General features: G+C 43.3%; 1 protein-coding gene across 2 annotated transcripts; it reads right to left on the minus strand.

Moving 5' to 3' along the window:
- Positions 1 to 201: 201 nt before the first annotated feature.
- LOC139347456 (neurexin-3b-like) lies at positions 202 to 13082 on the minus strand. Of its 2 annotated transcripts, none has more exons than XM_070987089.1 (5): positions 12834 to 13082; positions 7797 to 8927; positions 2861 to 2875; positions 2474 to 2500; positions 202 to 825 (listed from the first exon to the last, which is right to left on the minus strand). In XM_070987089.1, the coding sequence occupies exons 2-5, from the start codon at positions 8491 to 8493 to the stop codon at positions 770 to 772; spliced, it is 795 nt and encodes a 264-aa protein (XP_070843190.1). In that variant the 5' UTR covers positions 8494 to 8927; positions 12834 to 13082; the 3' UTR covers positions 202 to 769. The 2 variants fall into 2 exon arrangements, with proteins under 2 accessions (XP_070843190.1, XP_070843189.1); XM_070987088.1 differs by having other exon boundaries at positions 2861 to 2878.
- Between the last annotated feature and the right edge of the window lie 11245 nt (positions 13083 to 24327).

The following is a 24327-nucleotide window of genomic DNA, read 5'->3' on the forward strand; positions in this document are numbered from 1 at the left end:
CTTGACAGGCGTGGCGGCGGTAGCTAAGGTTGCTGGCTTAGCAAACGGTCAATTGTTCAGAATAGTTAACACAGACAACTCACACGCCACTGTAGTCACTGCAGGCATGTTTCAGTCAATTACACGGATATCAAAACATGTGATCATAATTCACTGTTTTCCTCAATCTGGAAAAAGGAGGCACGCACACACACACGCGCACACACACAGCATGCATGACCACACACACAACTAGTGTATCACATTGCTTTGATAAATGAATAATGAGGATATTCTCTGCACAATTGCAATATGCAGGCCACTGCCATGACCTCAGACACAGAGCTGTTACATCCAGTTAAGCATTCACACACACATAAATTCTGGCATATGAACAGACAAATGAATGTGCAGCTCATTTTCACACAGACAAGTGTATTATTAATATTTACTATGTGCAAAGACACTGAATAATCCATCGCGCAGCATACTCCCATCACCCTCATCATTTTATATTAACCAGTGATAATCAAGTGAAATCATTCTCGGGTACTGACACCATAATTCTTTCCATCTCCGCTCAATCACTCATCCTTCATGCAACAGTAAATGTGGGCGCTCGTTAGCTGGAAAGCATCGAGTCCCCTGATTTTCACTTTCTCAAACACACAGGCGAGCGTATGCACACACGTCTAATGAACACAAATAATGAATGATTAACCAGTGGCAGCGTAAGTGCAAACAGACACACACGCACACACACACACACACACACACACACACAGCTCTTTCAGCGCAGATCAGAGTACAGTAGGGAAAAAGGGAGTGCTGTACCTTTGTTTCTACCTACAGTTTTTGGAGAGGAGAAAGGATCCGTAGAGATAAAAGAAGGAAGAGTGTCATCCCGCGCGGAGCACCAGAAAAAGACAGCAAAAAGTGGGGATAAGCTATTGTTAGTCTACACATCGTGAGCCTGTTCACTGCCAGCTGACACTTGCATGCAAAATGTCGACAATCATGCAAATGGTGGGGAAATGGGAGAAGCGGACGTAGGCAGCACAAAACTGACACTTTGCAATTTTAGCACTATTTTCTTTGTCTTTTGCTGAAATGCACACCAGGAACAGGTAAGTATTCAAAGCTTTGTGACCACTCGAGGGTCGTGCAGCGTCCACCATTGGTTGTGGCTCAAAGAAGATACAGAAGAAAGCTTTATTGACCTCCTTTGTTATTTATAGATTATGAGGAAGACGCCTGTGCACCTGCCACGCTCACTGTCCCTGTTGTCTTCTGTAGCCTATATCAGCACAAGAAATCTTTATTATTGGATGATTACGCAAAATTTCAGATTATGTTCAGAGACGTTCAACCTCCAACTTAATGTTGACGTTTTCAGAACTGTGTGATTTAAACAAAAGCTCCAGAGCTGCCACTAAATGAACCTTGAGAAAAGAAGGTTTCCTCAACTGCAGTTTCAAAGGTCAGGAATTAACTTAGCTTCATGCCAACGTAGAGCCGAAGTTCTTAAATTGCTGCGTGAAATGAACATTTCTTACAGAATCAGAAACTACTTTGTGATTTGTGATACTGGGTTATACAGAAATAAACTACATTTCCATCACAAGTGAGTACACTCCATCTGATGAAGGTGGAAAGAATGAAACGATTTCTCTATATTGGTATAGCTAAGGTGAGGCAATTAGAACACTTGGTTACAATCAGAGAAATATGAAGGCAATGGGTTAAAAAAGAAGCTCTTACATGTTAGATTGTAAAAGCGACGAGACGGGTGAAAGTGTGGCTACACGCACATCCACCACCCCAACCTTCACACCCTTCCTTCATCCTTCCCACACTACTTCCTCCACTGCCACTGGATGTAAACTACGCTGCAGATTTGTTCAACATGAACATAATTGCAAGGGATACTCGGCTGTTTCCTCCAATGTACCGTACCTAACCATGACACTTCTGTCCCTTACTTCCCTATTTTCCCCTCCGTCTCTCCCATAACCCTCTTCTTCTTCCTCTAAGCTGTCTCCCCTGATTCCAGTGATTTTCTTATCCAGCCTCCTGCCTCCCTGCTTTTCATCCTCTCCCCTTCCCCCCGTTCCCCCACCCCGTCGCTGCAGAGGTCGAGCAGGAACAGTGGAGTGTGTCACTGCATGTTAGCTGTGGAACTGAGAACAGTACACAATTATGTAATACACAGAAACCTGGGTGAAACGAGGGTGAGGAGACACAGACGCACGGAGGGAGAGAGAGGGGCGAAGGTGAGATGAGGAACATGCCATGCCGCCATGCATCCTACCCTCCCAATACACACACACACACACAAACCCTCCCACTTCTCTGCAGCAACAATGGGAGCATTGCAACACACAAATGCACATGGACAGGTAGTGAAGGCACACGGCAAAATTACGCCCCAAAACCAAGCCAGGCGGTGAGAGAGCAACAAAAAAAAAATAGAACTCCACAAAGAAAAGAGTACCTTGCTCTGCCTTCAGGTGTGCGAGGCCTTGAAGAGAAACATCATACAGAGAGGGACAGAGAGAAAATTTGAGAACAGCACACCAATACTACAGCTGTATTGTCATTATGCATGATTTGCATGATGGCAAACCATGGCTATCACGCTAAAAGCAAAGCTTTCCCAAGTGCATTTGAAAGCTTTCTGCTGAAACACACAAATGACTAATAACGAGAGCAACCCAGCATGTGAATATTAAGCAGCTCTGCAGGTTGTTTACTGAATAAATGGCAATTACAAATGATAGAACTTGATTCCTTGCGCCTTTTTTCGCTTGCCTTTTAAAACTGAATGCGTAAACTTTTTAATAGATTGCTGAAAAGTAGAACTGTCCTTGTTGAGACTCACCTGGTTTTCTCTGGACTGCTGTGGAGATGTCGAAGGGAAGAGAGAGAAAGCAAAGAGAAGTCTTGCATTAGCAACACACTCCAGCTGCCTTTGCATGTGGATCTAACATGCAAAACATACCACACGCTTCTAAGCATTTTGTCTCCATGTAAGGAGCAAAGAGCTGCCCCTTGACATGCCTGACCAAAACACTGACTTCAGAATTTACCCTGTGGAGAGAAACACATAAAAACAATCTGATTCCTCTCAGGGAATCAGATTGACATTTTGGCAAACAACTCTTTCACATTTCGAATATAGTTACAGTAACATAATATTCTGCATCTTATATCACACAGAGTGCCTCACAAGCACAGAAAGAGACATGAATCCATGAGGATTTATGGTGTTGTGAGGTTTGTGGATCTTGAGATGCTCTTTCTCAGACCCATATCTTTCTCCTCCACCTCCTCTTCTGCCCCTTGAACCCCCTCCCTCCCAACCTTTTCTGAGCCACTGACTCAAACTCAACACATCCCTTATAGTTTCTCAGGGGAATGCTCACAATTGGATTCCTGTATTTCACATTATGGCATGGCAGAAAAAAAGAAAAAGCCAGACATTAAGTTTCATCTCCTGCGGCAAACACCAGCATCTCACCCCTGGATGACACCTTGTGGGTGTCAAACACACCAGCCTGATTCAGGGCAGATGAAAGATCTCAGTGAATTCAGCCTCGGCTGTGTCTGATTCTTTTTCGTGTCAATTAAAACACACTACGTACGACATTTTAAGTGTCGGCTCCATGCACAATATCTGATACTAATTTGACTGTGCTGTGCCTTGATCTGTGCTCAGGCTGCACAGAGGCCCGTTCTGTTTCCCACCGCTGGATAGAACGGGAGACTTTCATGCTTTACTTTCCTCCCCGACAGTATTAAGTCCTTGTAAAATGTAAAATTTACCAAACTCAGCAGAGGACATAAATATCATTTGAGAGGAGGCGCACATAGACAAACAGCGTAGAGGGAGCTGGTGAAGGCGAGGTGAGATTTTTTTTTTTTTTTTTTTTTTTCTGTCTTTAGGGAGTCCAAAATGGCTGCTACTTCTCCTCCCACATGAGAAGGATGACATTGGAAGAGGAAAGGGAAGGACACAGCAGGGAACTGGGGGTGGGAGGGAGATAGTGGCCAGCTGATGGACAGCAGCACAGCTCTGGCTCTCGAGAACTGGGAAGACGTAGGACCCCTGAATGTACATGCCTGAATAAGCAGGTTTTTTTCATTTTTTTAAATTTTCTGACTGTGCAAATGCTCACGCTCAATAAGCGTGCATATACTGTGTGTGTGCGTGTTAAACGCTCAGTTTCCCATGTAGATAAAGCCCTTTCTCTTGATGCGACAGCACCCAGAACAAGCCAATGTGCTGTGGAGGACATGTGGTCCAAGCGTAATCCTCTGCTCTATTTTACCAGCAGCTTCACCACTCAAATCCAAACATAATTTTCAGCTTGGGCACTAGACACAAATGCCCTCTGCACTGGAATCAGGCGAGTCCCTGCGCCATTTTTTTTTCCTTTTTTTCCCCCTGACCTACTTTTTATAGTAAGATTATTGTAACTGTCATTTTTTTCCATGTCTGTTTATTAATCCCCAAAGCTAAGCCTGAAGGCACCATTTTAGCACTTGCTTAACAGTTTGCTTGCCCTTGCCTTCAATTACTAGCCATCCATCAAACCAGTGAATATTTTTAAGGCAAAGGGGGCCTTAAACCGTTCATTACAAATGCAGAATGTGGGATTGCAACAGAGCAAAAAAAAATCGTTTTACATATTCATTAAACAATCCAGTGTAGCTCTTAATAACCTTGACCTTATGCATAGCTCATTGTAACTAGAAAACCCCAAGGTATTCAAGAGACTTCATAATGTCACCCCCATTAATTTAATTGAACTGAATGAGGGACAATATCCAGATCATTACCATAAAAGATACTGACATTTGCACAGCTAATAACAGGAGCAGAATCAAGTTGATATTAAAGATGACGTCGCAGAAAGAGGGAGTTTAAGGGCTATCAACAAAGGGTCGAAGCCACGGCGGCGGATTCGCCTGCCAAAGCCGACACATGTGGAGAGCGAGTGGTGAGTGGTGTCTAATTTCAGCCCACTTCCCTGACACACTTAGTCACACTGATACATCCTGATCCACATGGGAGGAGAGGCTGAACATGTGTTCTATGGCCAACTGTTTATGGTGCTAAGCTGCTAGCCGAGGTAGTTTGGGGAAGAGCTGCGGGAGCTCAGGGAGAGACGGGACTGTCTCGTGATGATCGCTGTGCTTCAGCAGGAAGCTAACACGGCTATCCTACCATGCAAGAAATGCACAGTGAATATGGGCAAGCAGTGTGGGAATATGGATTTTTGTGGCACAAACAGGCTCTACCACACTTCCCATTCTCATTTTCTCATTTCTCATCTCATGTGTTAATTCTGCTCACTCCTTGTATTTCCCTTCTAGGCCAGTGGGCTAGCAGACTACTATTAGGAATACAGCTGGCAAAATGCTTCGGAGGCCCAGTCCACTCAGTCAGTCAGCCATCTGCCCGTTTTAACGAGCAGCTCCGGGGCCTTGTTGCTCCTTGTCTGTGTATGTGTGTGTGCCCGTGTGCACGCCTGTAAATGCAAATACGTCTGAGTGCATGCATGTGAGGCGCGGGGGCCATGCAGCCTGATAATCTAACACATAAATATTCACAGGTTTGACAGATTGCTTTCATTGCTCATTAATGTACAGCATAATCAACAGTGCGCCGACAGGTGTGCTAAGCAGTTGTTCACATCCAACTGCAACCAAAATGGCGTTTGATCACTCAGAATGCACCCTGGAAACATCAGGTGCCCGAGGGTAGCTTGAACAACAAGTATTAAGACACTTGTAGACATGTGGACATAACAATAATAAAATCCTCTTCCAGTTTGCCGATAGACAGTTTGAATTGACGGTGGTGCTTGTGCAGGCATTTCACAGGCAAATTAGCCATCTCTGTTCTCATTATCCTCCTAATTATGGTTCCCTGTCTCTGTGGCATAATCAACAATCAGCCACATCAGTTAATGGGAAGGCAGAAAAGAGCAGCAGTCGGATCAGCTGGAGAGCTAACGCGACTGCCCTTCCCTGCGTCGCACTTTCATTGCCTGAAAACAGAAGAGGATGGAGAATAGGGGCGCAAACATGTAGATGTGTGTGTGTGTGTGTGTGTCAGAGAGAGAGAAGGAAGCAGAGGTTGGTTTTTGTCCAACAGCTGACCCCCTGGGACAAATTGGGGTACAAATGGTGGTGAATTCACTCGTCACTCTTGCTCTGCCCTGGGGCTGAGATATGACCATCTCTGCCCCCGTCCACGCTGCGCGCCTCTTAAAATCTTGGTTGCCTTCAGACGAGGATGTCATAGTTCCCCTGTTAGCTCTCAGGATGCTCTCAGACAAATGGACCGCCTCCTCCTCCTCCTCCTCCTCTTCCTCCTTCACCGACTGTTCAACAGAGGCAACGAGCAAATGGGATGAGGCGAAAAGGGGGCAAGTTCAGTCCATCCGCTTGACTGCTCTGCAACCAGCACATCGCGTGCTGTCCCAAGCAATGCCACAGGCTCGCGCTCCGGATTTAAGCTCCAAACAGCTTCGTTTGAGCAGCAAATGATAGGACATCTTATGAAAGCAAACGCAGCATCCTGCCTTCTTCTAAATGCATCTTAACTAAATCTTAACTCTATTAGACACAGTTTAAAATAGCTCGCAAACAGCGCTGGAGCATTCAGTGAGCATTCCCCTGATTGTAAGCAAAATGGAGTCATCCCCAAACCATGTCAGTCTGATTCAGACAGGCAGGAAGTGGGTCAGCGGCGGTGGAAATTTGACATGGGTCTGTTCACACTAAGTTATTTTTTACAGTCCATACACATGAAGAAAGGAGTTAGGCGTTTGCGATTATAGTGAAAGTGTGTACTCTCCGGACGACTGGTCTAAATATGAAAAATGTGGAAAATTCAAGTTATTCTCGGCATCATCTGGCATTGATTTGAAGGTTATAAACACTGGTGTGCTGTATAACAGGTTCACATTAAGCAACCCTCAACCAGCAGCAGGGCCAGGAAAAAGTGAAAGTAATTACCTGTACAGTACAGGGTAAAAGTTTTTATTTATTTATTTATTTTTTTAGTTTGGTTTTGTTTTTCCCATAGAGATTAGAGAGGCAAGGACTAGCAGCAACTTTTAAAAGTAGACCCTGCATTATATCACTGTCACTGGGCTATTTGATAGTACACATAAGTATTAGCTGCAAAGAAACTCAGTACGGCCATATCTTTTAAAGTGTGGAGATAGAATAGGGTAGAATAATGTCAAAGTGGCGCATCTCATTACGCCCCGTCAAAAAAAGAGATGACCTTGGCACAGAAGCAGAGGAAAAACCAGATGAAGTTGTTTCTCATCCAAACACTGTGTGTACCTTCAGGTCTCTGCACCATCTTGCAAGAGCTGAACACATTTAATGGAGAAAAGAAAACTGAGTGTTGTAATTTTAGTCATATCAGTTAATACCGCATCCAACGATTCCTCATCCAAAGCAATAACTGTGAAGGGAGAGGAAACGCTGAGCACATCACCTCCAATTTAACTCCCACAGAAGACTTTCTAAAAGAAGCTGTGAGAGCAACAACCCACAAGGAAATATTCTATGACTTTTAAGCCACACACTTTAACATGAGTTTAACAACATATATGCAAATATGTCAATATGAGAGGTTGATATCACCCTTTTTTACCTTAGAGCCAGAGGCAGACTGAGGACCTGTTGTGAGGTCAGTTGTAAATTTGGAAGGAATCCCTCTGAATTTTTCACAAAGATTTTAATCAATATTCAGCGCTTGACACAGAAAGCTCTGGAGCCAGCCCTCTTACCTTCTGTGCAGTATCGACCTACATATCCAGTTTTGGAGCAGTCACAGTAGGTTTCTCCATCTGCCAGCGAGCAGATCCCGCCATTCTCACAGGGGTTCTCTGTGCAAAGGCCCATCATCTCCAAGCGTACCTTCTGACTGTTGATGAGCGTGGGCAGCTTACTCCCATAACTGAGGTCTGTGATAATTCCCTTGAATGGTGGCAGCTCACGGACAGAGGGCAGGGTGATGGCAGATGTGCGGATGTCCCCCGGAAGCCCTCCGAGGAAGAGGTCGCTGACGATCTTCATGAACCGTCGCTGGGGCCGCACCTCCTCCGTCTTCGTCTGGCCATCCACGGCCAAACCAGTCCGCAAATTGTGCCTGTTGATGGCGGCAAAGTGCCAGCGGCTGTCATTGACCATTTTGTCAGAGGAGATGGTGGTCTCGGCGCAGTCGATGCTGACGCAAAGCTGCAGCTTGCCCTCGGATACCGTGAGAAGCAGAAAGTCGCAATATCCGCCATCGTCGAAGTAGAGCAGCAGGCCTTCCGATTCTGAAGTCTTGAACTGAAATGTCAGGTCACTTCTGGAGCTGGCGTCCCAGCGCAGGTAGCGAGCCCACTGACCTTCAGAGCCAGTAAACTCCAAACCAACGCCCAGGCCCAGCATGGTACTTAGCAGCAGGAGGACATGACCAGGAAGGCTTTTGGGATTCATTGTAGAGAATAAGAAGATGCACCAGAAGAGGGTTAGAACTGGGGATGGATCCTCAAAGTAATAATAACATCTGATTATGGCTGTGTTCCTGGATTTATATGCTGAACGTTATATTCCACATAGATAATTTTACAGTCAAGCAGAGAATGCAATATCCGTTTTTTTCTTTTCGAGGCAGATCTAACGTTGATATTGGGCGGAATCGAATCTTCTCAGCCAAGTCTATACAGAGATATATGGAACAATATCCAATTTCCACACAAAGCGGACAGGTGAAAGTGCTAAGACGAAGGTGATCCCTAGCGGGTTCTGTCAGTGATTCAGAGCTGCATCTTGCGATTTCTCTTTGAGGCGACTTCCTGGATTGAAGCACATAACCTTCATCGTTGGTCCAGCTGCGTGCCCCATGGTTTGCTCTCCAGCTTTGGACACACCTTTGACAGAGCGCAAAAAGAAAACAGATCACTTTAAGCAGAAATTCTCGTTTTTCAGTGTCTATGACAAGAGACACCTGCATATAAATATGTGATGTGTTTCACTCATAATGAAGAATAAACTTACAAGATGCAAAAAAAAAGTGCATTATTTATCTAACCCACCCAATACATTTGTTAAACTTCAAATAGTCCATTTTGATTGGCAGTGTGAGTGAGGCACTGATTAAACTTTTAATGCAGCAGTTTTGTTCTGCTATTATATTATATTAGCATACATTAGTGTAATTAAGTCAGTTCACATTAAAAATGTTATTCAACAGAAGCAGAACAGAGGAATGGGCGCAGGCTTTTGTACAACAAGTTAAGAGAAATATATAGTGATGCTTTACAGATAAACAAAATTACGCCTGAGTTTAGATCAAGCTGTAAAAGGATATTGAGAGCAGCACTCAATGCAGATTTGTCTCTCAATGTGGCCATTAAATACCACTAAATAACCGCTATTAACGTCCATTAAAGTTTTACGAGAATTTTATGCAGGATTCCATTTCTACCAATTACCCATTTTATTTGAAGATCAACTCAAATCATCGTTCAGAGTTTTAAAGCCTTAATTTGAGAGTTCAATTCCCAGACAGCGGTGGCACAATACAGACATTTTTTTTTTGCCGGGGAAAAAAAAAAAAAGCATCTAGCCGACTGCTGTTGCTGATTCTGTGATGAGTGAAAATCCATTGAGGTGAGCCAGAACATGTGTTAAGCCTCAAACGTTAGCCTGCTATCTGTAAGGGCCTGCTGGGATCCTGATAAATATGACTAATTATCCACCGCCACTCTCTCTCTCATTTGCATGTCTTTGGGGGATTACAATCATAAACAGCTATTCAGAAAGATGTTAGGATGGTACCACTTTATATTCGAATCCCACCACTATTAACATTTTTTACATTTCCTTCCAGTGAATACATATTCAGATTCACTCTATCACTGAAACCCGCATGGCGCTGGTATGGAATATTAACAAGCTCACTAGCCTTTGCTCGGTACACCTGTACTCACTCGGTTCTGTTCAAATTTGCTCAGCAGCGCTAGAAATGATTCACATGGCGAAACCTTATATGTGTGTGTACTCTTCCAGGCCTTTGCCCTTGCAATTGTTTTGGCAGTGGGCTGCCCACCAGACAAACGAATTGTCCAATCATGACAGTAGCACAGAGCCATGCAACACAATAGGGCCTTTAACCACCTGCCCTGAATAGTTAATCTTGCTGCAGCAGGCGAGCTATTCAATTCTAGTAACTGATACCTATGCTAATGCAGTGTGTGTGTGTGTGTGTGTGTGTGTGTGTGTGTGCAGGAGTGAGCATGTATGTGTGCGTGTCTCTCTGACAATACTGGGTTGCCTGGCTGGATCATTGTCTTTGTCTTAAAAGTGAGGGGGTGAGACAGCAGAGAGGTTAAAAGGTTCTGTGTGGTGAAAATAACCCTGAACACAGCTGTGTCAATCCAACCTCTGCCGCTGTAGAGATGTGCTGTGTGTGTCTGTGTCCCTTCAACAAGCAAAGCTCGATGAGCCCATGAAACCTGAGTCTACTATGAAAACCGGCCCTGGCCTCTATTCAATTAACACGACTTATTGTGCGTATTGCCTAACTGAGGCATCAGGTGTCCTTGCAGCCATTGACGTGACAGGGAATGCTAACAATGCTAACATGTCCGATCAGTTAACTAAAGCACTAATGGAGGCCCCTTTCTTCAGTAAAATAACGTCACTCACATTTAACCGCAAACACAACATTTTAAATTAGGTTTTAAACCTGGTTCATATTAAATTGCTTAAAATTTGACAAACTGAAGGCCCTACCAGGTGCCCTTACCCTCCAATATTCCACTTAACGTCCCAACTGTCGACCTGCTAGCTAGCCTGTAGGCTGAGCTAAATGAGGCTAATGTGCTAAAAAGTCCAATTTCACACGAAACGTTTTGCCGACATTTTTTCTTCACAGGCTTGTTATGAAAGATGCCCTTCAGCTAACCTCACGCCTGATAGCATAGTCCTCACTCTGGAGGGCACAAAAGATAATTAAGAAACTATTTTCGGCTACTTACAGATGTACATGTGTTTCTGGGCGCACAAACAGAAACTTTCCTCTCCTCAGACACACGCTTCAGAGCGTCAGGTTAAAGCTCTTGTTCTTCATTGACTTATAAGTATGCTAGAATAAGCACATATTTTCCGGGATATATACACGCTGAATTATTAAATAGAGCAGGATATGAGATGACCTGCATGGCATACCGTCATTGGCCATAAATGATGCATTGATGCATCCAGCTTTGGTGCTGCAGATTTATTGACATGTTTTGTGATATAACCGAGCCCCCATCGCGCGCTGGAGACCCCTCTGTCCCCCGCTGTGCTCCCTGTCGATCACAAGCTGCAGCCTGGAGGAACGATTTAATCCGACATCAGTCACAGCAGACAAGGGTATCCTGCACCGGGAGTGTGTCCGGACCTGCTCCTCAGCGGGTTAGAGAACGTGAGGTCTAGGGACCACCAGGGGGTCTTTAGGGGAGCACTAAGTGGTCACCAAAAAAAAATTTAAATAGAAAATTTAAAAAAGAAAATGATGCTCATGATGAATGGAAACACAAATCAAAATCAGGTGGCTCCTCTCCACAAATGAAACTTATTTGGGGGGGTCTTAGATGAATGGTGGGCCACAAGGAGATGTGAGCTGCACAAACTTCACAGCAGCACAATCTGGCATCGACAGGCCTTTATCGTCATAGACTGAATGGACACGTTAGAAATGTAAAATGTTAAAGTTGTTCCTTCTGTTTGTCACCCAATGACACAAAAAATTGATGTTAGCCTGGAAATAAAAAGTCTTGCTTTAACCGTATGTGCTTTAGATGGAAAAATAACACAGAATATGTCATATAACAGAAAAAATATAAAGGCTATTAGAAATTATTACAATGGTCAATAGTCCACAGGGAGGAATAAAGGCTTGATAAAGTCAGGGCTACAGTAAAGACAGACAGATATTAGTTCCTGTAGATATATTAAATTATAATGATGACTCGAGTCTCTACTGAAAACCGCGCTGGATCTGTCAGCCCCGCACAGCCACGTTTCACAAAACGAGTGCAATAATCAACATTATCCTAGATCATAATGATCATTTTGATCAGTTTGTAAAATACTGAAAACCTTCAGCAGAAAGTAAAGCGCTCAAAACCGACAAGAAATCCGACCTGCAGCCCTGCGCCGATGAATAAAACCGCGGACGAGCTTTTCCAGCAGCGCTCCAGCTTTCCCTCTGCTCCTCGCACGGTGGCAGTCTGACTGTTGCTCAGCAGAGCCTTTTACCAAATTACGAAGCGAAATGTGAACAGGAGTCGGGTTTGCAGTTGCAAGGAATCATCTGTTAATCGTAAGAAGTTCTGGCGGCTTCTGCTGTCGTGTTTAAGGTATAATACGGCTGTTCCCACAGAGAGACGCGAGCCGGTGAGCCGAAACTTTCCGCGTCGGCGCCACTCAATCATTCACCGCAAATATATTTGTCGCAAATTCGGCACTGATAAGTCAGCGTGGTCTCTGGAGATGTGTTTTTCTTGCCACAAATCACCCGCTCTTACGTGGTTGAACTGCGGCTGAGAGCTTTCAAACTAACCATTCAAACCATCCCATTGCGTTGAAATCCCCATTTCAGCCCAAACTCACCAATCCCAACATCAGATTAGCAGAAAAAGAAAATTCTTGTCGAAAAACTTTAGAATCCCTCAACATATATACATTCACGGAACACCTAAAGCATTGAGGACGGGTTGAATGGAAAAAAAAAAAAAAAAAAGAAAGAAAGAAAAGAAAGAAACCCATATATAATCTGCTCCTACCTTTTCGTGCAAAGAGACGATTCCGGACGGATAAAGCCTATATGAATATAGCAAATGCTGATAATCCAGAGCAAAATTCCATCCAGACAGCGCAGTATTTTGAATTCTAGTCTGCCCAGGGCGGTGGGATGCTGATGCTGGTGATGAGAAGGTTATTATGAGTGAGGCGCGGTGGAGGGAAAGGCAGCGGTCCTTCTTCCCCCGGCTCAGTGAACGCGCATCTCTCAGCTCGGCTCACTCAGCGCAACTGATGATGGGCCCCTTGGATTTCTCCCACACTGACGCTCTGACCCGCCTTCTACACAGTCCTCTGCACAGTGGAGGGGGGGAATCAAACAGGAGAGAAAAGAGCCCCTCAGGACAAATTACCAATAATGAAAACACTTTGTTCCTTATTCTTAGATAGGCTTTTATATGTACTTACCAGTAACAAAACACTGTTTGTGCGCAGAATTATGAACAGGTCAGGGCGCGCACGACGAACAGACCGCATGCACTGCGTTATAAAGGTGACCACTGGCAGTCAAGGGTCTATGGGCTTGGGTTTTACTTGCCACGCCTCTGGTTAATCTGATATTTTTTGTTCATTACTTTGTAAACATAGCTAAACCAGAGTACAGAGTGCAAATGTGGCTTGTTTTATTGTGAAATTCCAAATATGTTACCCTTCAGCCTGCGTCAGGAGTTCATCACCTTGGACAGCACCAGAGCATCAAGGCTACTTGGGCATCATCCAACATTCCAGCGCCGTCCAGGGTTCAGCACCTCGGACAGCACCAGGGAATTTCACACGTTGCCCCAGCAGTCCAGATGCCAGGGACCTGTCCACGGTGCTGAACTCCTGTCAGGCGTAAAAGAGGCCGTGAGGATTATGCAGAGAAGAAAGGAGAGGAGATCTGGAGAGAGGCGGAGCAGGTTCTCACAGCACTTGAAAATGTTCTGGTACATTTCATATAACAGGCTGTTTAATTCCTGTACATCATACAGTGGAAGTGTTTTTGCAACTGGTACTACTAACTACTTCTGCTGATGCAGCTAGTAATGATAATGATGATCTGTGCTGGGCTATAACATACAGTGTGAACTGGCTGTTACTGTGCATTTTCTACAATTAAAGTTTTGCAGTAGGGTACAAAAGGTGAAAGTCTTGTCTTTTACTGTACGCCATTCACCATCACACAGCAATATTTCTACCCTGCCACCTCTTTACAGGTAGTTTTCTGCTGCAGTGATGATGGTTGTGCTTACATAATACAAATCTAAAAAGAGAGTTTACAAAGTGATGCAAGAAGAAAACACAAAACAAGAGGAACCTAATAAAATGCATAATGAGACGATTAAAGTGACAGGAAAAAAAAAATAATCAAAAGAATGAATAAATTTGTAAAATGCAATAAGATATTAGTATAAAAACATCACAGAGCAGAACATTGTCAGGATTAAAAGAACAGCATCAAAGCAAGATTTAGCATATCTAAGTTCTGCAGGGGAGATCTTGAAGGAGAGCTTAGGGACCTTTAGTGTTGAGTCTAGACTGAGGCTGAGGCAGGCAGGTCCCTACCTGACAGCCTTAACCCAACCTCTGCCTTATGGCTACCCCAGAGGTCTTCATATATCCGAGCACCTGACCAAGTTCAAATGTGATAAGTACTTGAAACCAATGGCAAGATGCTGAATCTAAATCTGGAGATACACTGACTCTCTTTCTTTTGGCACCGATTCTAATCCTAGCTGATGCATTGAGAAATAGCTCGAGGCACGAGACTGACTTTTGACTGAGGCAGGGCTAGAGAGAGATGAGAAGAATAGCATCAGTGGCCTTCTCGCGTTGTGTGCAGAGTAAGACTTGGACAGACCATCAAGAGCTGAGGAAGAGCAGCAAAACAAACAAACAAACAAAACAAAACAAAACAAAAACATTTATTTACAACTGTGTGCCCGGATTATAAAATGAGCTATGTAGCTATGAGCAATAAGTGAATGAAAACATGCCAACAACATTACAAAAAAATGACAAACATGAGAATTTGTTATAGTAGCGAAATACATTGCTCTGAGAAACATGGCATCTGAGCAAAGACAGGACGAACCCAGAGATATTAACCCACTGCCAGAGGAGGTGAATTACACCTGCATGATGAACAGTGTTAAATGAGACACCAAGGTCTAATAGGATTCAAATGAAACAATCTCCTGCATCTGCTGTAAAATTGAAGTCATTTGTAACTTTGAATGAGGCTGTGAGGCTAAAACAACATATGGGCTGCTCAGGTTGCCTCGTTGCCACTGCAACCCTGACCTTGACTGATGAGTGTCTCTCTGCTATTTGCTTGTTAAGATCATAATTGGACTGCTCCGATGAGTTTGGCAGTGATTGCAGGCTGAATTCTGATAAATATGTTATTTGTTAAGATTAATCCATTGAATGGTCCAATCTAGTTTTAAGGGATTTTCTATGGTTCATGCAGCGGGTCAGTCTATCTTTTTTTCCATGTTAAACCATCCGTAACAACATGAAACAATGCTTTTTGTCTGTCAGTGTAATTTGTGTTACACCTGAGTGTTTCATGCTGACTTTTTAAGATTGCCAGTGCATCACCTGGCCCATACATGGCTCCAATATTAAAGCTAATCCATGATATTAATTAGGTCTTAGGGGCTAATTAAAACGCAGCAGTGATGAGAAGATCAGCGGCTCTCTAATGAGAAATAGCAGAGGGAGACAAAACGTAAAGAGGAAGAGCGGGACAGAGAGCGCCACCTCTGGAAGAAAAAGAAAGTGAAAGAATTTTCCATGCAAAATATTCATGACCACAGTATGACCAACTTTCACAACCCTGACAGAAACGTATGCAAATCATGAAAATCAAAGGCAATAAAACCTCAAGCACCCTTGCTTCCTCACACATCTTACACCCTCAACTCTGTGGTTTTAATTTATTAACACCCCAGTTACTTGTTGTGTAATTATGATATGTAGTTCCAGCAGCCACAACAGCTGATATATTTATGATGTACTGTATATGGCATGCTGTGAAATGAATGAATGAATGAATGAATGAATGAATGAATGAATGAATGAATGAATGAATGAATGAATGAATATTCTTTCTGCACGTAGAGAAAGTGTGAGCACCAGTTTTGTCTACATTGCCGTGACATAGGAGCATGCTCTAAAATCTAAGACGTGACAGGCGGACCAGGCAGGCCAGCAGGGGTTTCTCATTAGTGCCATATCGGCTCTTGAATCTTTGGTCTTATCTCTCAATGCCTTCTTCCTCTCCATCCCAGCAAACAGTAAACACAGTTAGCGTCCAGCTGGTGAACCTGGTGGTGCACTTAGCAGCTAAAAAGCTAGATATTTCCCTCGGGGGTTAGTAGAGACAAAAAACAGAGCTAAAAGAGAGACAATATTGGATTTATATGTACCAGGTGACCAGGAGCATGACTGCAAAATGAATATTGATCGTAAAATCTGGATGTCTGCCATTATCAACTAATGGTGATGATATTTCAGTGCTGAGTTCAACAGTTAATTCTTCTGGCCCTGCATGGACAACAAACAGTTATTACAGGTTTAAAATACAATGGCTTCTATGTGAATCATCATCAGCTGGTGAGTACGCTGATATTTTCCCTTGGACATGTAGCATTAGCCTCAGTTTGTTAGTATGATATCAGGTAGGCATCAAGCTCACAGACAGACCACTTTCTTTCTTAAAGAAAACACGGACTCTTCAGTTCCAGAGCTTTTACTGTCCAGCAATCTTGCCGGATCAGTGGCCTCATGGCTCCGCTGTCTGCCCTGATAGTGGGAGGTTTGGAGTAGAGTTTGATCTTCAGCTGACTCCTCTCTGCATGATACTAAGCGCGGTCCTGTATAAAGGAGTGCACTAAGCCTCCACTCACCTCAGATACAGCAGATGAGCTACTAACCTATTAGCCTTCAGTTTAAATAAGGCTTCAACCAGAGCGAGATGACACTGCCTCCATTGTCCGTATGTGCGCGTGCTTACAATGCACACCTCAAATATCCATTATCTGCTCTGACTGTCCCCTGTTACTCATTTAATTGCAGTAGTTCTGGATTTATAAACCATCATGTTTCTGTGAGAGGTGCAACATATGCATGCACCATCTGTGTGTAGATATCCTTTTTTGAGGGAAGCCTGGTCATTATGAAAGTTCTAAAATAAAGTGTGTCAAAGGAGATTGGCTGCAAGACAGCTGAAACGCACCATAAAATACAGCCTATGGGAAGCAATCACTTGTTTCAGTTACTGTTTTAGTGTTTTTTTCTCAAGGCTTTGAACCTGCTTTCACACTGAAGTTCAATAAGATGCAGATGGTTCTAAAGATTTTTCCATGGCCGGGTTGCAAAACAAGAAAAGGCTGTTTTAGCAAAACTCTGTTACCTGGAAGAGCAGCCGTTAAGTCAAATAAGACAGATGATAGAAGCTGCTTTAGTTGAAACAGGACGCTGTACTGTCTAAGTAAAGTTTATCCAATATGACTTTCTAAGTACAAATACATCCACCCTGCAGTCTCTGTAGGGTAATGATGACTGTACTGTGAAATAAATGGGACAGTGAGTTGCTTATAAATCATAGATGTACAGAGTGGAGAAAGTATGCATATAAGTAAAGTTGTAACTTCAAAAAAGTTGCTTATGTTAGAATATTCATGGATTTTAAATAAAAAAAAAAAAAAGGTTTATTTCAAATTTGAATATGAAGTTACAACCAGGAGACAGCTTAGTCTTGCATAAGGACTGGAAGCAGAGGGGGACAGCTAGCCTGGGTCTGTCAAAAGGTAAAAAAAAATAAAGAAAAAAAAAATGCGCCTACCAGCACGTCTAAAGCTTACTTATAAAAACCGTAAAAAGGAGAAGCTGCGGTTTTACATGGAGTGATGATGTTAAGCAATTTTTTTTTTTTTATCTTTGCAGAGTCAGGCTAGCTGTTTACCCCTGTTTCTGTCTTTATGCTAAGATAAGGTAACCATCTCCTTGCTGTGGTTTCATTTTTAACATACAGACACCCCACCCCTGTGTGAACGTGAGCATTATCTGATTAATGTGTGTCATTCCCACTACTGTAAGCCCAAACAATACATTTCAACGAGCCTGCTGCCAGCGGGCACCACCTGCTACGGTGCTATCAATAATCCATGAGGGTCCTAATAATGCTGTATCATGGTTTACCACCTCCACTGAAGGTCACATGTGTTCTCTCACTCTCTCTCTCTCTCTTTCTCTCTCTCTCTCTCTCTCTCTCTCTCTCTCTCTCTCTCTCTCTCTCTCGCACACACACACACAAATACACACAATGATGCTGATTGATCCTAATTGTTATTATTTTACCTCAAATCCCAGCTGCCTGAATGCCTGCCTGTCTAGTCACTGAAGAGGCCCTTAGCAGGTCAAAGTGATTACACCATCAAGGACATCTATTAGAATCCAATTTGGCCAGGTTGGGTCCTCAAACAGGCCCAGCTAACCTCCTTAATGGACATCCATTTATCTCCCGTTGTTTGGGAGCTGTTGCGTGCGAAGTCCGCAGCTTTGGTGCTAAGCAGGATGGATGTGATATTTAGATCAATAGGTCCGGCTTATGGGGAAAAATGTGATGGTATACAGATGATAAGAGGGTGATATTTCATTGTAAATGTCAGTGTAATGTAACCATCAATGCCCAGGGTGGGGGACTGTGCACACACACTATATACGGCTGAATAGTGTATGTGCAGCAACTTATAGAGCACGACATATGAAGGCACTTCTTCTACCGCTCCCTCTCGCACTGGTGAGAATCTATTTGAATAATGAGGAGAAGCACCTGTCAGGCTTGGTTATCTTGACACATGGACTGTAGTCCAAACACCTACATACATCTGAAGGCAGAGAGAGAGACAAAGAGACGGAGAGCACACTCACTGCACTGCAGGGTACCTGCATTTTTTTAACCACATACCTCAGAGCTTGAATAGACAATCGGCAGAGAGGTACCGCCGCTGTAATACTGCATCAATCACCGGCCTCAGCATGAGAAACTGCTGCTCTGAGATGAGATCCATCACTCCCGCAAGGCCACAGGTGTAAAATATGCCATTTGAAGAACATATAAGACAGAGTATGTCCTCTTTGGTGAGCGCATTTATTCAAAAGCACTTCATTGTGACGTGAGCTCATTTCTAGGGTTTTAGGAGAAGTATTTTTGTAGCGTGGATGATCCTGGCGCACATAAAGCTGTGAATTGCAAGTGTTATGTCACAGTCCTCCCACTGGGCTACATAGGTGTCTCTCTCTTTAGAATGTTCTTTACTGCTGTCACAAGCATTCTCTGAGCCTCAGTTAGCCATCTGTGAAAGCACATACAACCTCATTAACCTCAGACCAAATTCCATTAGAACTTTCTGTGCCGTGTTTCATCTAATAAAGCGCCGTCTCTACAGAGACGAGAAAGATTCAACGGAGATATAAATTGCAGCAGCCTTAGTAAGAAGCTGTTGTGGTAAAATACATACACATTTGTAACCTTGCTTTTTTATATACTTGCTATTTGAACTCATCAGTGGGACAAAATCAAACTGAAAGTGGGATTGATGCTGAACTCAAGAATTCACTCCATACACTCACAGGAAGTCACTGTGCTCAGACTTTGAGACTCAGGTCAGACCTGCAGTACGGGCCACTGACCTCTCATCTTCTCCACCGACGATTTCAGTAGCATTGATAAAATGAAAGATGGATCAGGGTATCCCGGTGATTCAGTGATCTTAGCTTGTGCAATAGTATCAGCTGCCTTGAATCTTTTCCACAACACTTGTTACATCTCTGCTCTGCTCTCTGCTGTGCCATCTCCAGTAATATCGCTGAAGTGATATGAAAACAACCCCCCCCCCCCAAAAAAAGATACACAAGGCTTATTATTGAAATGGGAGGCTTTACTTATTTACCCACTTATAAGATGACAGTCAATATGTGGTGTGATTGTGATTAATATGTGAATAGTATGATGTTGTTTTTTTATGCAGATTTGCATATTTGAGAAGGTTACACATGAACAAACATGCACATCTTGTTAACGCCAAAGGTCAGCTGTTCATTTAGTCGTGTCAAGGTGAGTGTAAGCCCAACAAAAACCCTGATATCAAAGTGAAACGTTGCTTTAAGTGTAGCGTTTGATGGCAGGCGGGGAAAAGGTCTTGGCGAGACACCCCAGCCACCTGGGCACCTGGACACCCTGACACCTGGCAGAGCCGACTGTGTGATACTTAAGTGTTTCAGACTCGGGCCAGATGGTTGCGTGAAGAGAGATCACACACGCAGACAAATGCTTACTCGCAGACACATACAGTTTGGCATACAGTTGCCTCGCACTAATAATTCATGTGAGCCAGATGCAATGCAGAGCTCCAGTCTTAAACACATGCATACAAATGGACACTGCTCACGTTGCTTGCATGGGCTGTCTTCTTGGGAAGGTGAAAGGCTTTTGCACTTGGTATCAGACATTATGTTGCATATTAGCTTTTACATCACCTTGAAATTTAATGTTTGGGGATGGATAATGTAGCTTTCCAAAACTATAAAGGATGCATGAGAAATAGATTTTTCATATTTACAAGCTCACTGTTTACGTCATTGTCAACAAAATACACTCAGCCTTAGAAATGAGTAGACTGTTTATATGATATATATCATCACTGGACAGAGGTTCAAACTCAGAAAAGATTACAGCATACAGTATGTGACCCACCCAGAAACCTCCATCCACACAGACTTAGAGAAAGAAAGATGGTTCATCTCGGCTATTCAAACTTTTTCTGTGGGAGCAGAGACAAAGGTCAGGCTGCAGATTTTGAATAAGGAGAATGACAAAGAGAGAAAAAGACAGAGAAAGGCAGACACAGAAAGATACAATGAAGCCCTCTGCCCCTCAAAAACTACTTCTGAGGCAGTGGGTGAAACAAAAGCAGGCGCAGAGGGACAAACAAAGTAATGAAAGCTTGGAGAATTTTGAGAAAGATGACACATTTCTTTCATTTGCGGAGAGAACGCCTGCTTATCAAAGCAACGTACAACACAATGCTGAAGAATGAGTCATTTTTTTTCTTTTGTTCTTCCTGCAGTTGTACTGGAAATCATATGGCACATAAATCATGTGGACGTTTCTTTATTTCCACCACGCACGCACCAGTGCCATATGCTTTCAAGAGGGAGACCATTTGTTTTTCAAGGGGCCCTTGGAAAAGAGCTTTGATGCCATTCACGAGGAGGGGGGAAAAAAAGAGAACAGGCACATTTCATTGAAGTTGCCCCCCTTTGGAAGATAAAGCCAATGTGTATTAGAGAAGAGGAGATGCCGTCTTATATCAAAGCCCTGGAATGACTCTTGTGTTTGTTGGAGGTGTAGAGCATCACAGAGGGAGAAATCCCGCTGCTCCCAGTCTGAACAAAGGTGTGGCTACCAGCAAAACCAGAACCATGCTCTTTCTCTCATTAAGATCAGTTCACTCATTTTCCCTACCTTCCATCTCTGAGGCAATCACTCACATCTCAGTCATAATGGAAGGTACAGCAGTCACGTCGACTTAGCGAGAGGGAGCTCCCATTATTCCCTCATTGCATTGACGGATGATTCCTGGATTTGGTAGCAAGAGAGAGAGAGAGAGAGAGAGAGAGAGAGAGAGAGAGAGAGAGAGAGAGAGAGAGAGATAATGTAGGGAGAGAAAGAAATAGAATATAAGGGAGAAGGGTAATGTTCAAGCCACTAATGTTTGCTTTCAGATTTGAAATAAAGCTGCTGCAGGGAGATAGGAGACAGATCAATCAATGCACAGAGAGCGGGGTTAGCATTCTGGGTCTAAGCAGGTGATTTGTCTATAGGCTGGAATGGAATTGGACATTCATACAGGAGTGGTTATGAATATGGAACCAGGCAGTGACTTTGAAAATGGAACAGTTCAGGATGAGGTGCTTCAGTAAGCCGCAGAGACCGCGGTGGGAACAAGTGATGTAGTCTGCGAGGCAGCCATTCTTCATAGCCCGTGTATAAATTCCCCAACGAGGGCTTGGGTTCACATCCTCTGGTATTTTATGTGCTGTGATCCTTCTTCCTCCCTAACACTCGCTGACTTCTCAGCATTTAAATGAAGAGGACACAAAGAAAGAAAGGCACTAGAAAGGTGTTATTCACTCCATATCCTGCAAAAAGGATGTGTTCATGTGCTTATGTTTGCAAACTTAAATTCCGGATGTCTTATTCTGTCTTCATATATTACTTAGATGTCCTATATTTGATGTTGAAAGATATCTTGGTTGCAATAATTTCTCCAGACCCTCCCTGACAATACACCTTGTGCTCTGTGCAAAAAATGCTTTCCAGACTTAAGCTAAAGCTAATGGGCTTGAGGCTTGATGTGAGACATCTGCACAGTATCTTCCAATGTTGCAGGGTAGACTTTCTACCACATAACTCTTTCAATGTGCATATTACATGTTAGAATTGTTTTAAAAAATGTGAATCTTTCCTTTACAGCAAGTCTATGTACAATAACTGATATACAGTAAATGCCTAGGCTAATAGTAACGTAAGACTGTAAAAGCAAAACTCCTGAGTGTTGTTACAGTTCAGGTTTTGGACTTTAATTAGTGGTCAATCTATGCTCATTTGCTTTCTGGCTGAGGGATAGATGAGAAGCAGGATACCACTCACATATCTGTAAGTTAAATATGAAAACACAACCAGGAGAGCGCTAACTTACCATCAAGAATGGAAAGATTACACAAATGAAAGATAACATGTTAATTAGCAAGCTTTAGAGATGCCGGGAGGTGGATTCTGTTATGTTTGGATAGAGCCAAGCATGCTTTTTCAAGGCTATAGACTCAGCTAAGCTAACCTTCTCTTGGCTGCATTTGCATATTGAATGGGCAAGTGCAAATGTGGTAAGTATTTCTTTAAAAGCCGTGCAAACAAATCCAAAAAGGCAAGGTACAGAGTCTGAGACAGGCTGCAAGTCTAAACATGGTTGGACAGCAATGCTGTGAAGCACGCATGGAACATGAGAGTGGAAGCGTGTTCAGTACATGTACTCTGAAATAATAATGAGGACACAAGGGACAGTTGCACAAGAAGGAGGAGGATCCAGAGGATAGGAACATCTGAGGGCATCTGGTGGACAGGTGGGGGATAGCAAGGGCTGCACATGATGAGAGGAGATGAGAGGGGAGGTTGAGCAGGTGTTACCTTAATGAATGTGCTCAATTCAACGAGGAAATGTTTAATTTCTTCTAAATTCAGGGTTTTACTCCATTACAACATGTTATATGAGCTTGTGTGGCTGTTAGTGTGCACACGTGCGCAAGTGTAGGCCCACGTGCAACAAAATGTGTAAATGTAAATGACACTGAAGTTTGTAGCCATTAATAAATGTCAAAAGCACAAGCATGCATCAGTGTAAAAATGAACCAGTCAGTTTGTTGTTGAATCACACCTATCCAGCCCTAAATCAAGCCATGCCCTATGAATCAGCTTTACCCTTGTGATTCATTGCAGCTGATTTGGATCTGAAATGTCCTTCCCTCCCACTTACGCTATCTGATTGGCTTCCTGATGTAGCTTCCTCCCATCTCCTTCCATTTGACTAATGAAGAGACTATTGATTAATCATACAGACGGATTGACAGACAGATGGGCACAGAAATAGTGATAAAGAGAGGAATATACATACAAACAAGTGCAGGAGCGATGCAGGGCGAGGGGACAGACGAACAGCAGCCAAGTCGATGTTTATGTATGCGTGATCACATTAAGGCGGGGCAATCAACGGCAAATCATTTTTATTCATATGACTCATACTATATTTCAATAAAACTGTTGCCATTGAACAATATGCATTCATGGCAATTGGGATCCCTACTTTAAGTGCATATTATATGGTAACATTTTTCATCCATTCTCAGCTACAACATTGCATGAAAATTTAACAAACTATGAACTGATTAATGGCCGTGTTAGTAAAAGGGCTTAAGCCACAGTTTTCCTATATTCACTGTCATAGTCAAAATTTGGTACAGAAGATGTAGTTTTAAATTGGCAGAACTCCTTCCAGTTTAATGGTACAATGAGCATTTTTTAGCCACACTACAGGCATGGCAATTCCCCTCAGGATGAACTGTAACAACTAGGTAACACCCTGACTTTCATCTCACGCCACCATCAGACCATCCATCCATCCATCCATTTTCTATACCCGACCATCCCTTTTCAGGGTCGTGGGGGGCTGGAGCCTATCCCAGCTGTCAACGGGCGAGAGGCGGGGTACACCCTGGTCGCCAGTCGATTGCAGGGCAACATAGAAAGACAGACAACCATTCACGCTCACACTCACACCTAAGGACAATTTAGAGTCACCAATTAACCTAATGAGCATGTTTTGGGTCTGTGGGAGGAAGCCGGAGTGCCTGGAGAGAACACATGCATACACA

The sequence above is a fragment of the Chaetodon trifascialis genome, chromosome 19 (assembly GCF_039877785.1).
Source record: "Chaetodon trifascialis isolate fChaTrf1 chromosome 19, fChaTrf1.hap1, whole genome shotgun sequence".
NCBI lineage: Eukaryota > Metazoa > Chordata > Actinopteri > Chaetodontiformes > Chaetodontidae > Chaetodon > Chaetodon trifascialis.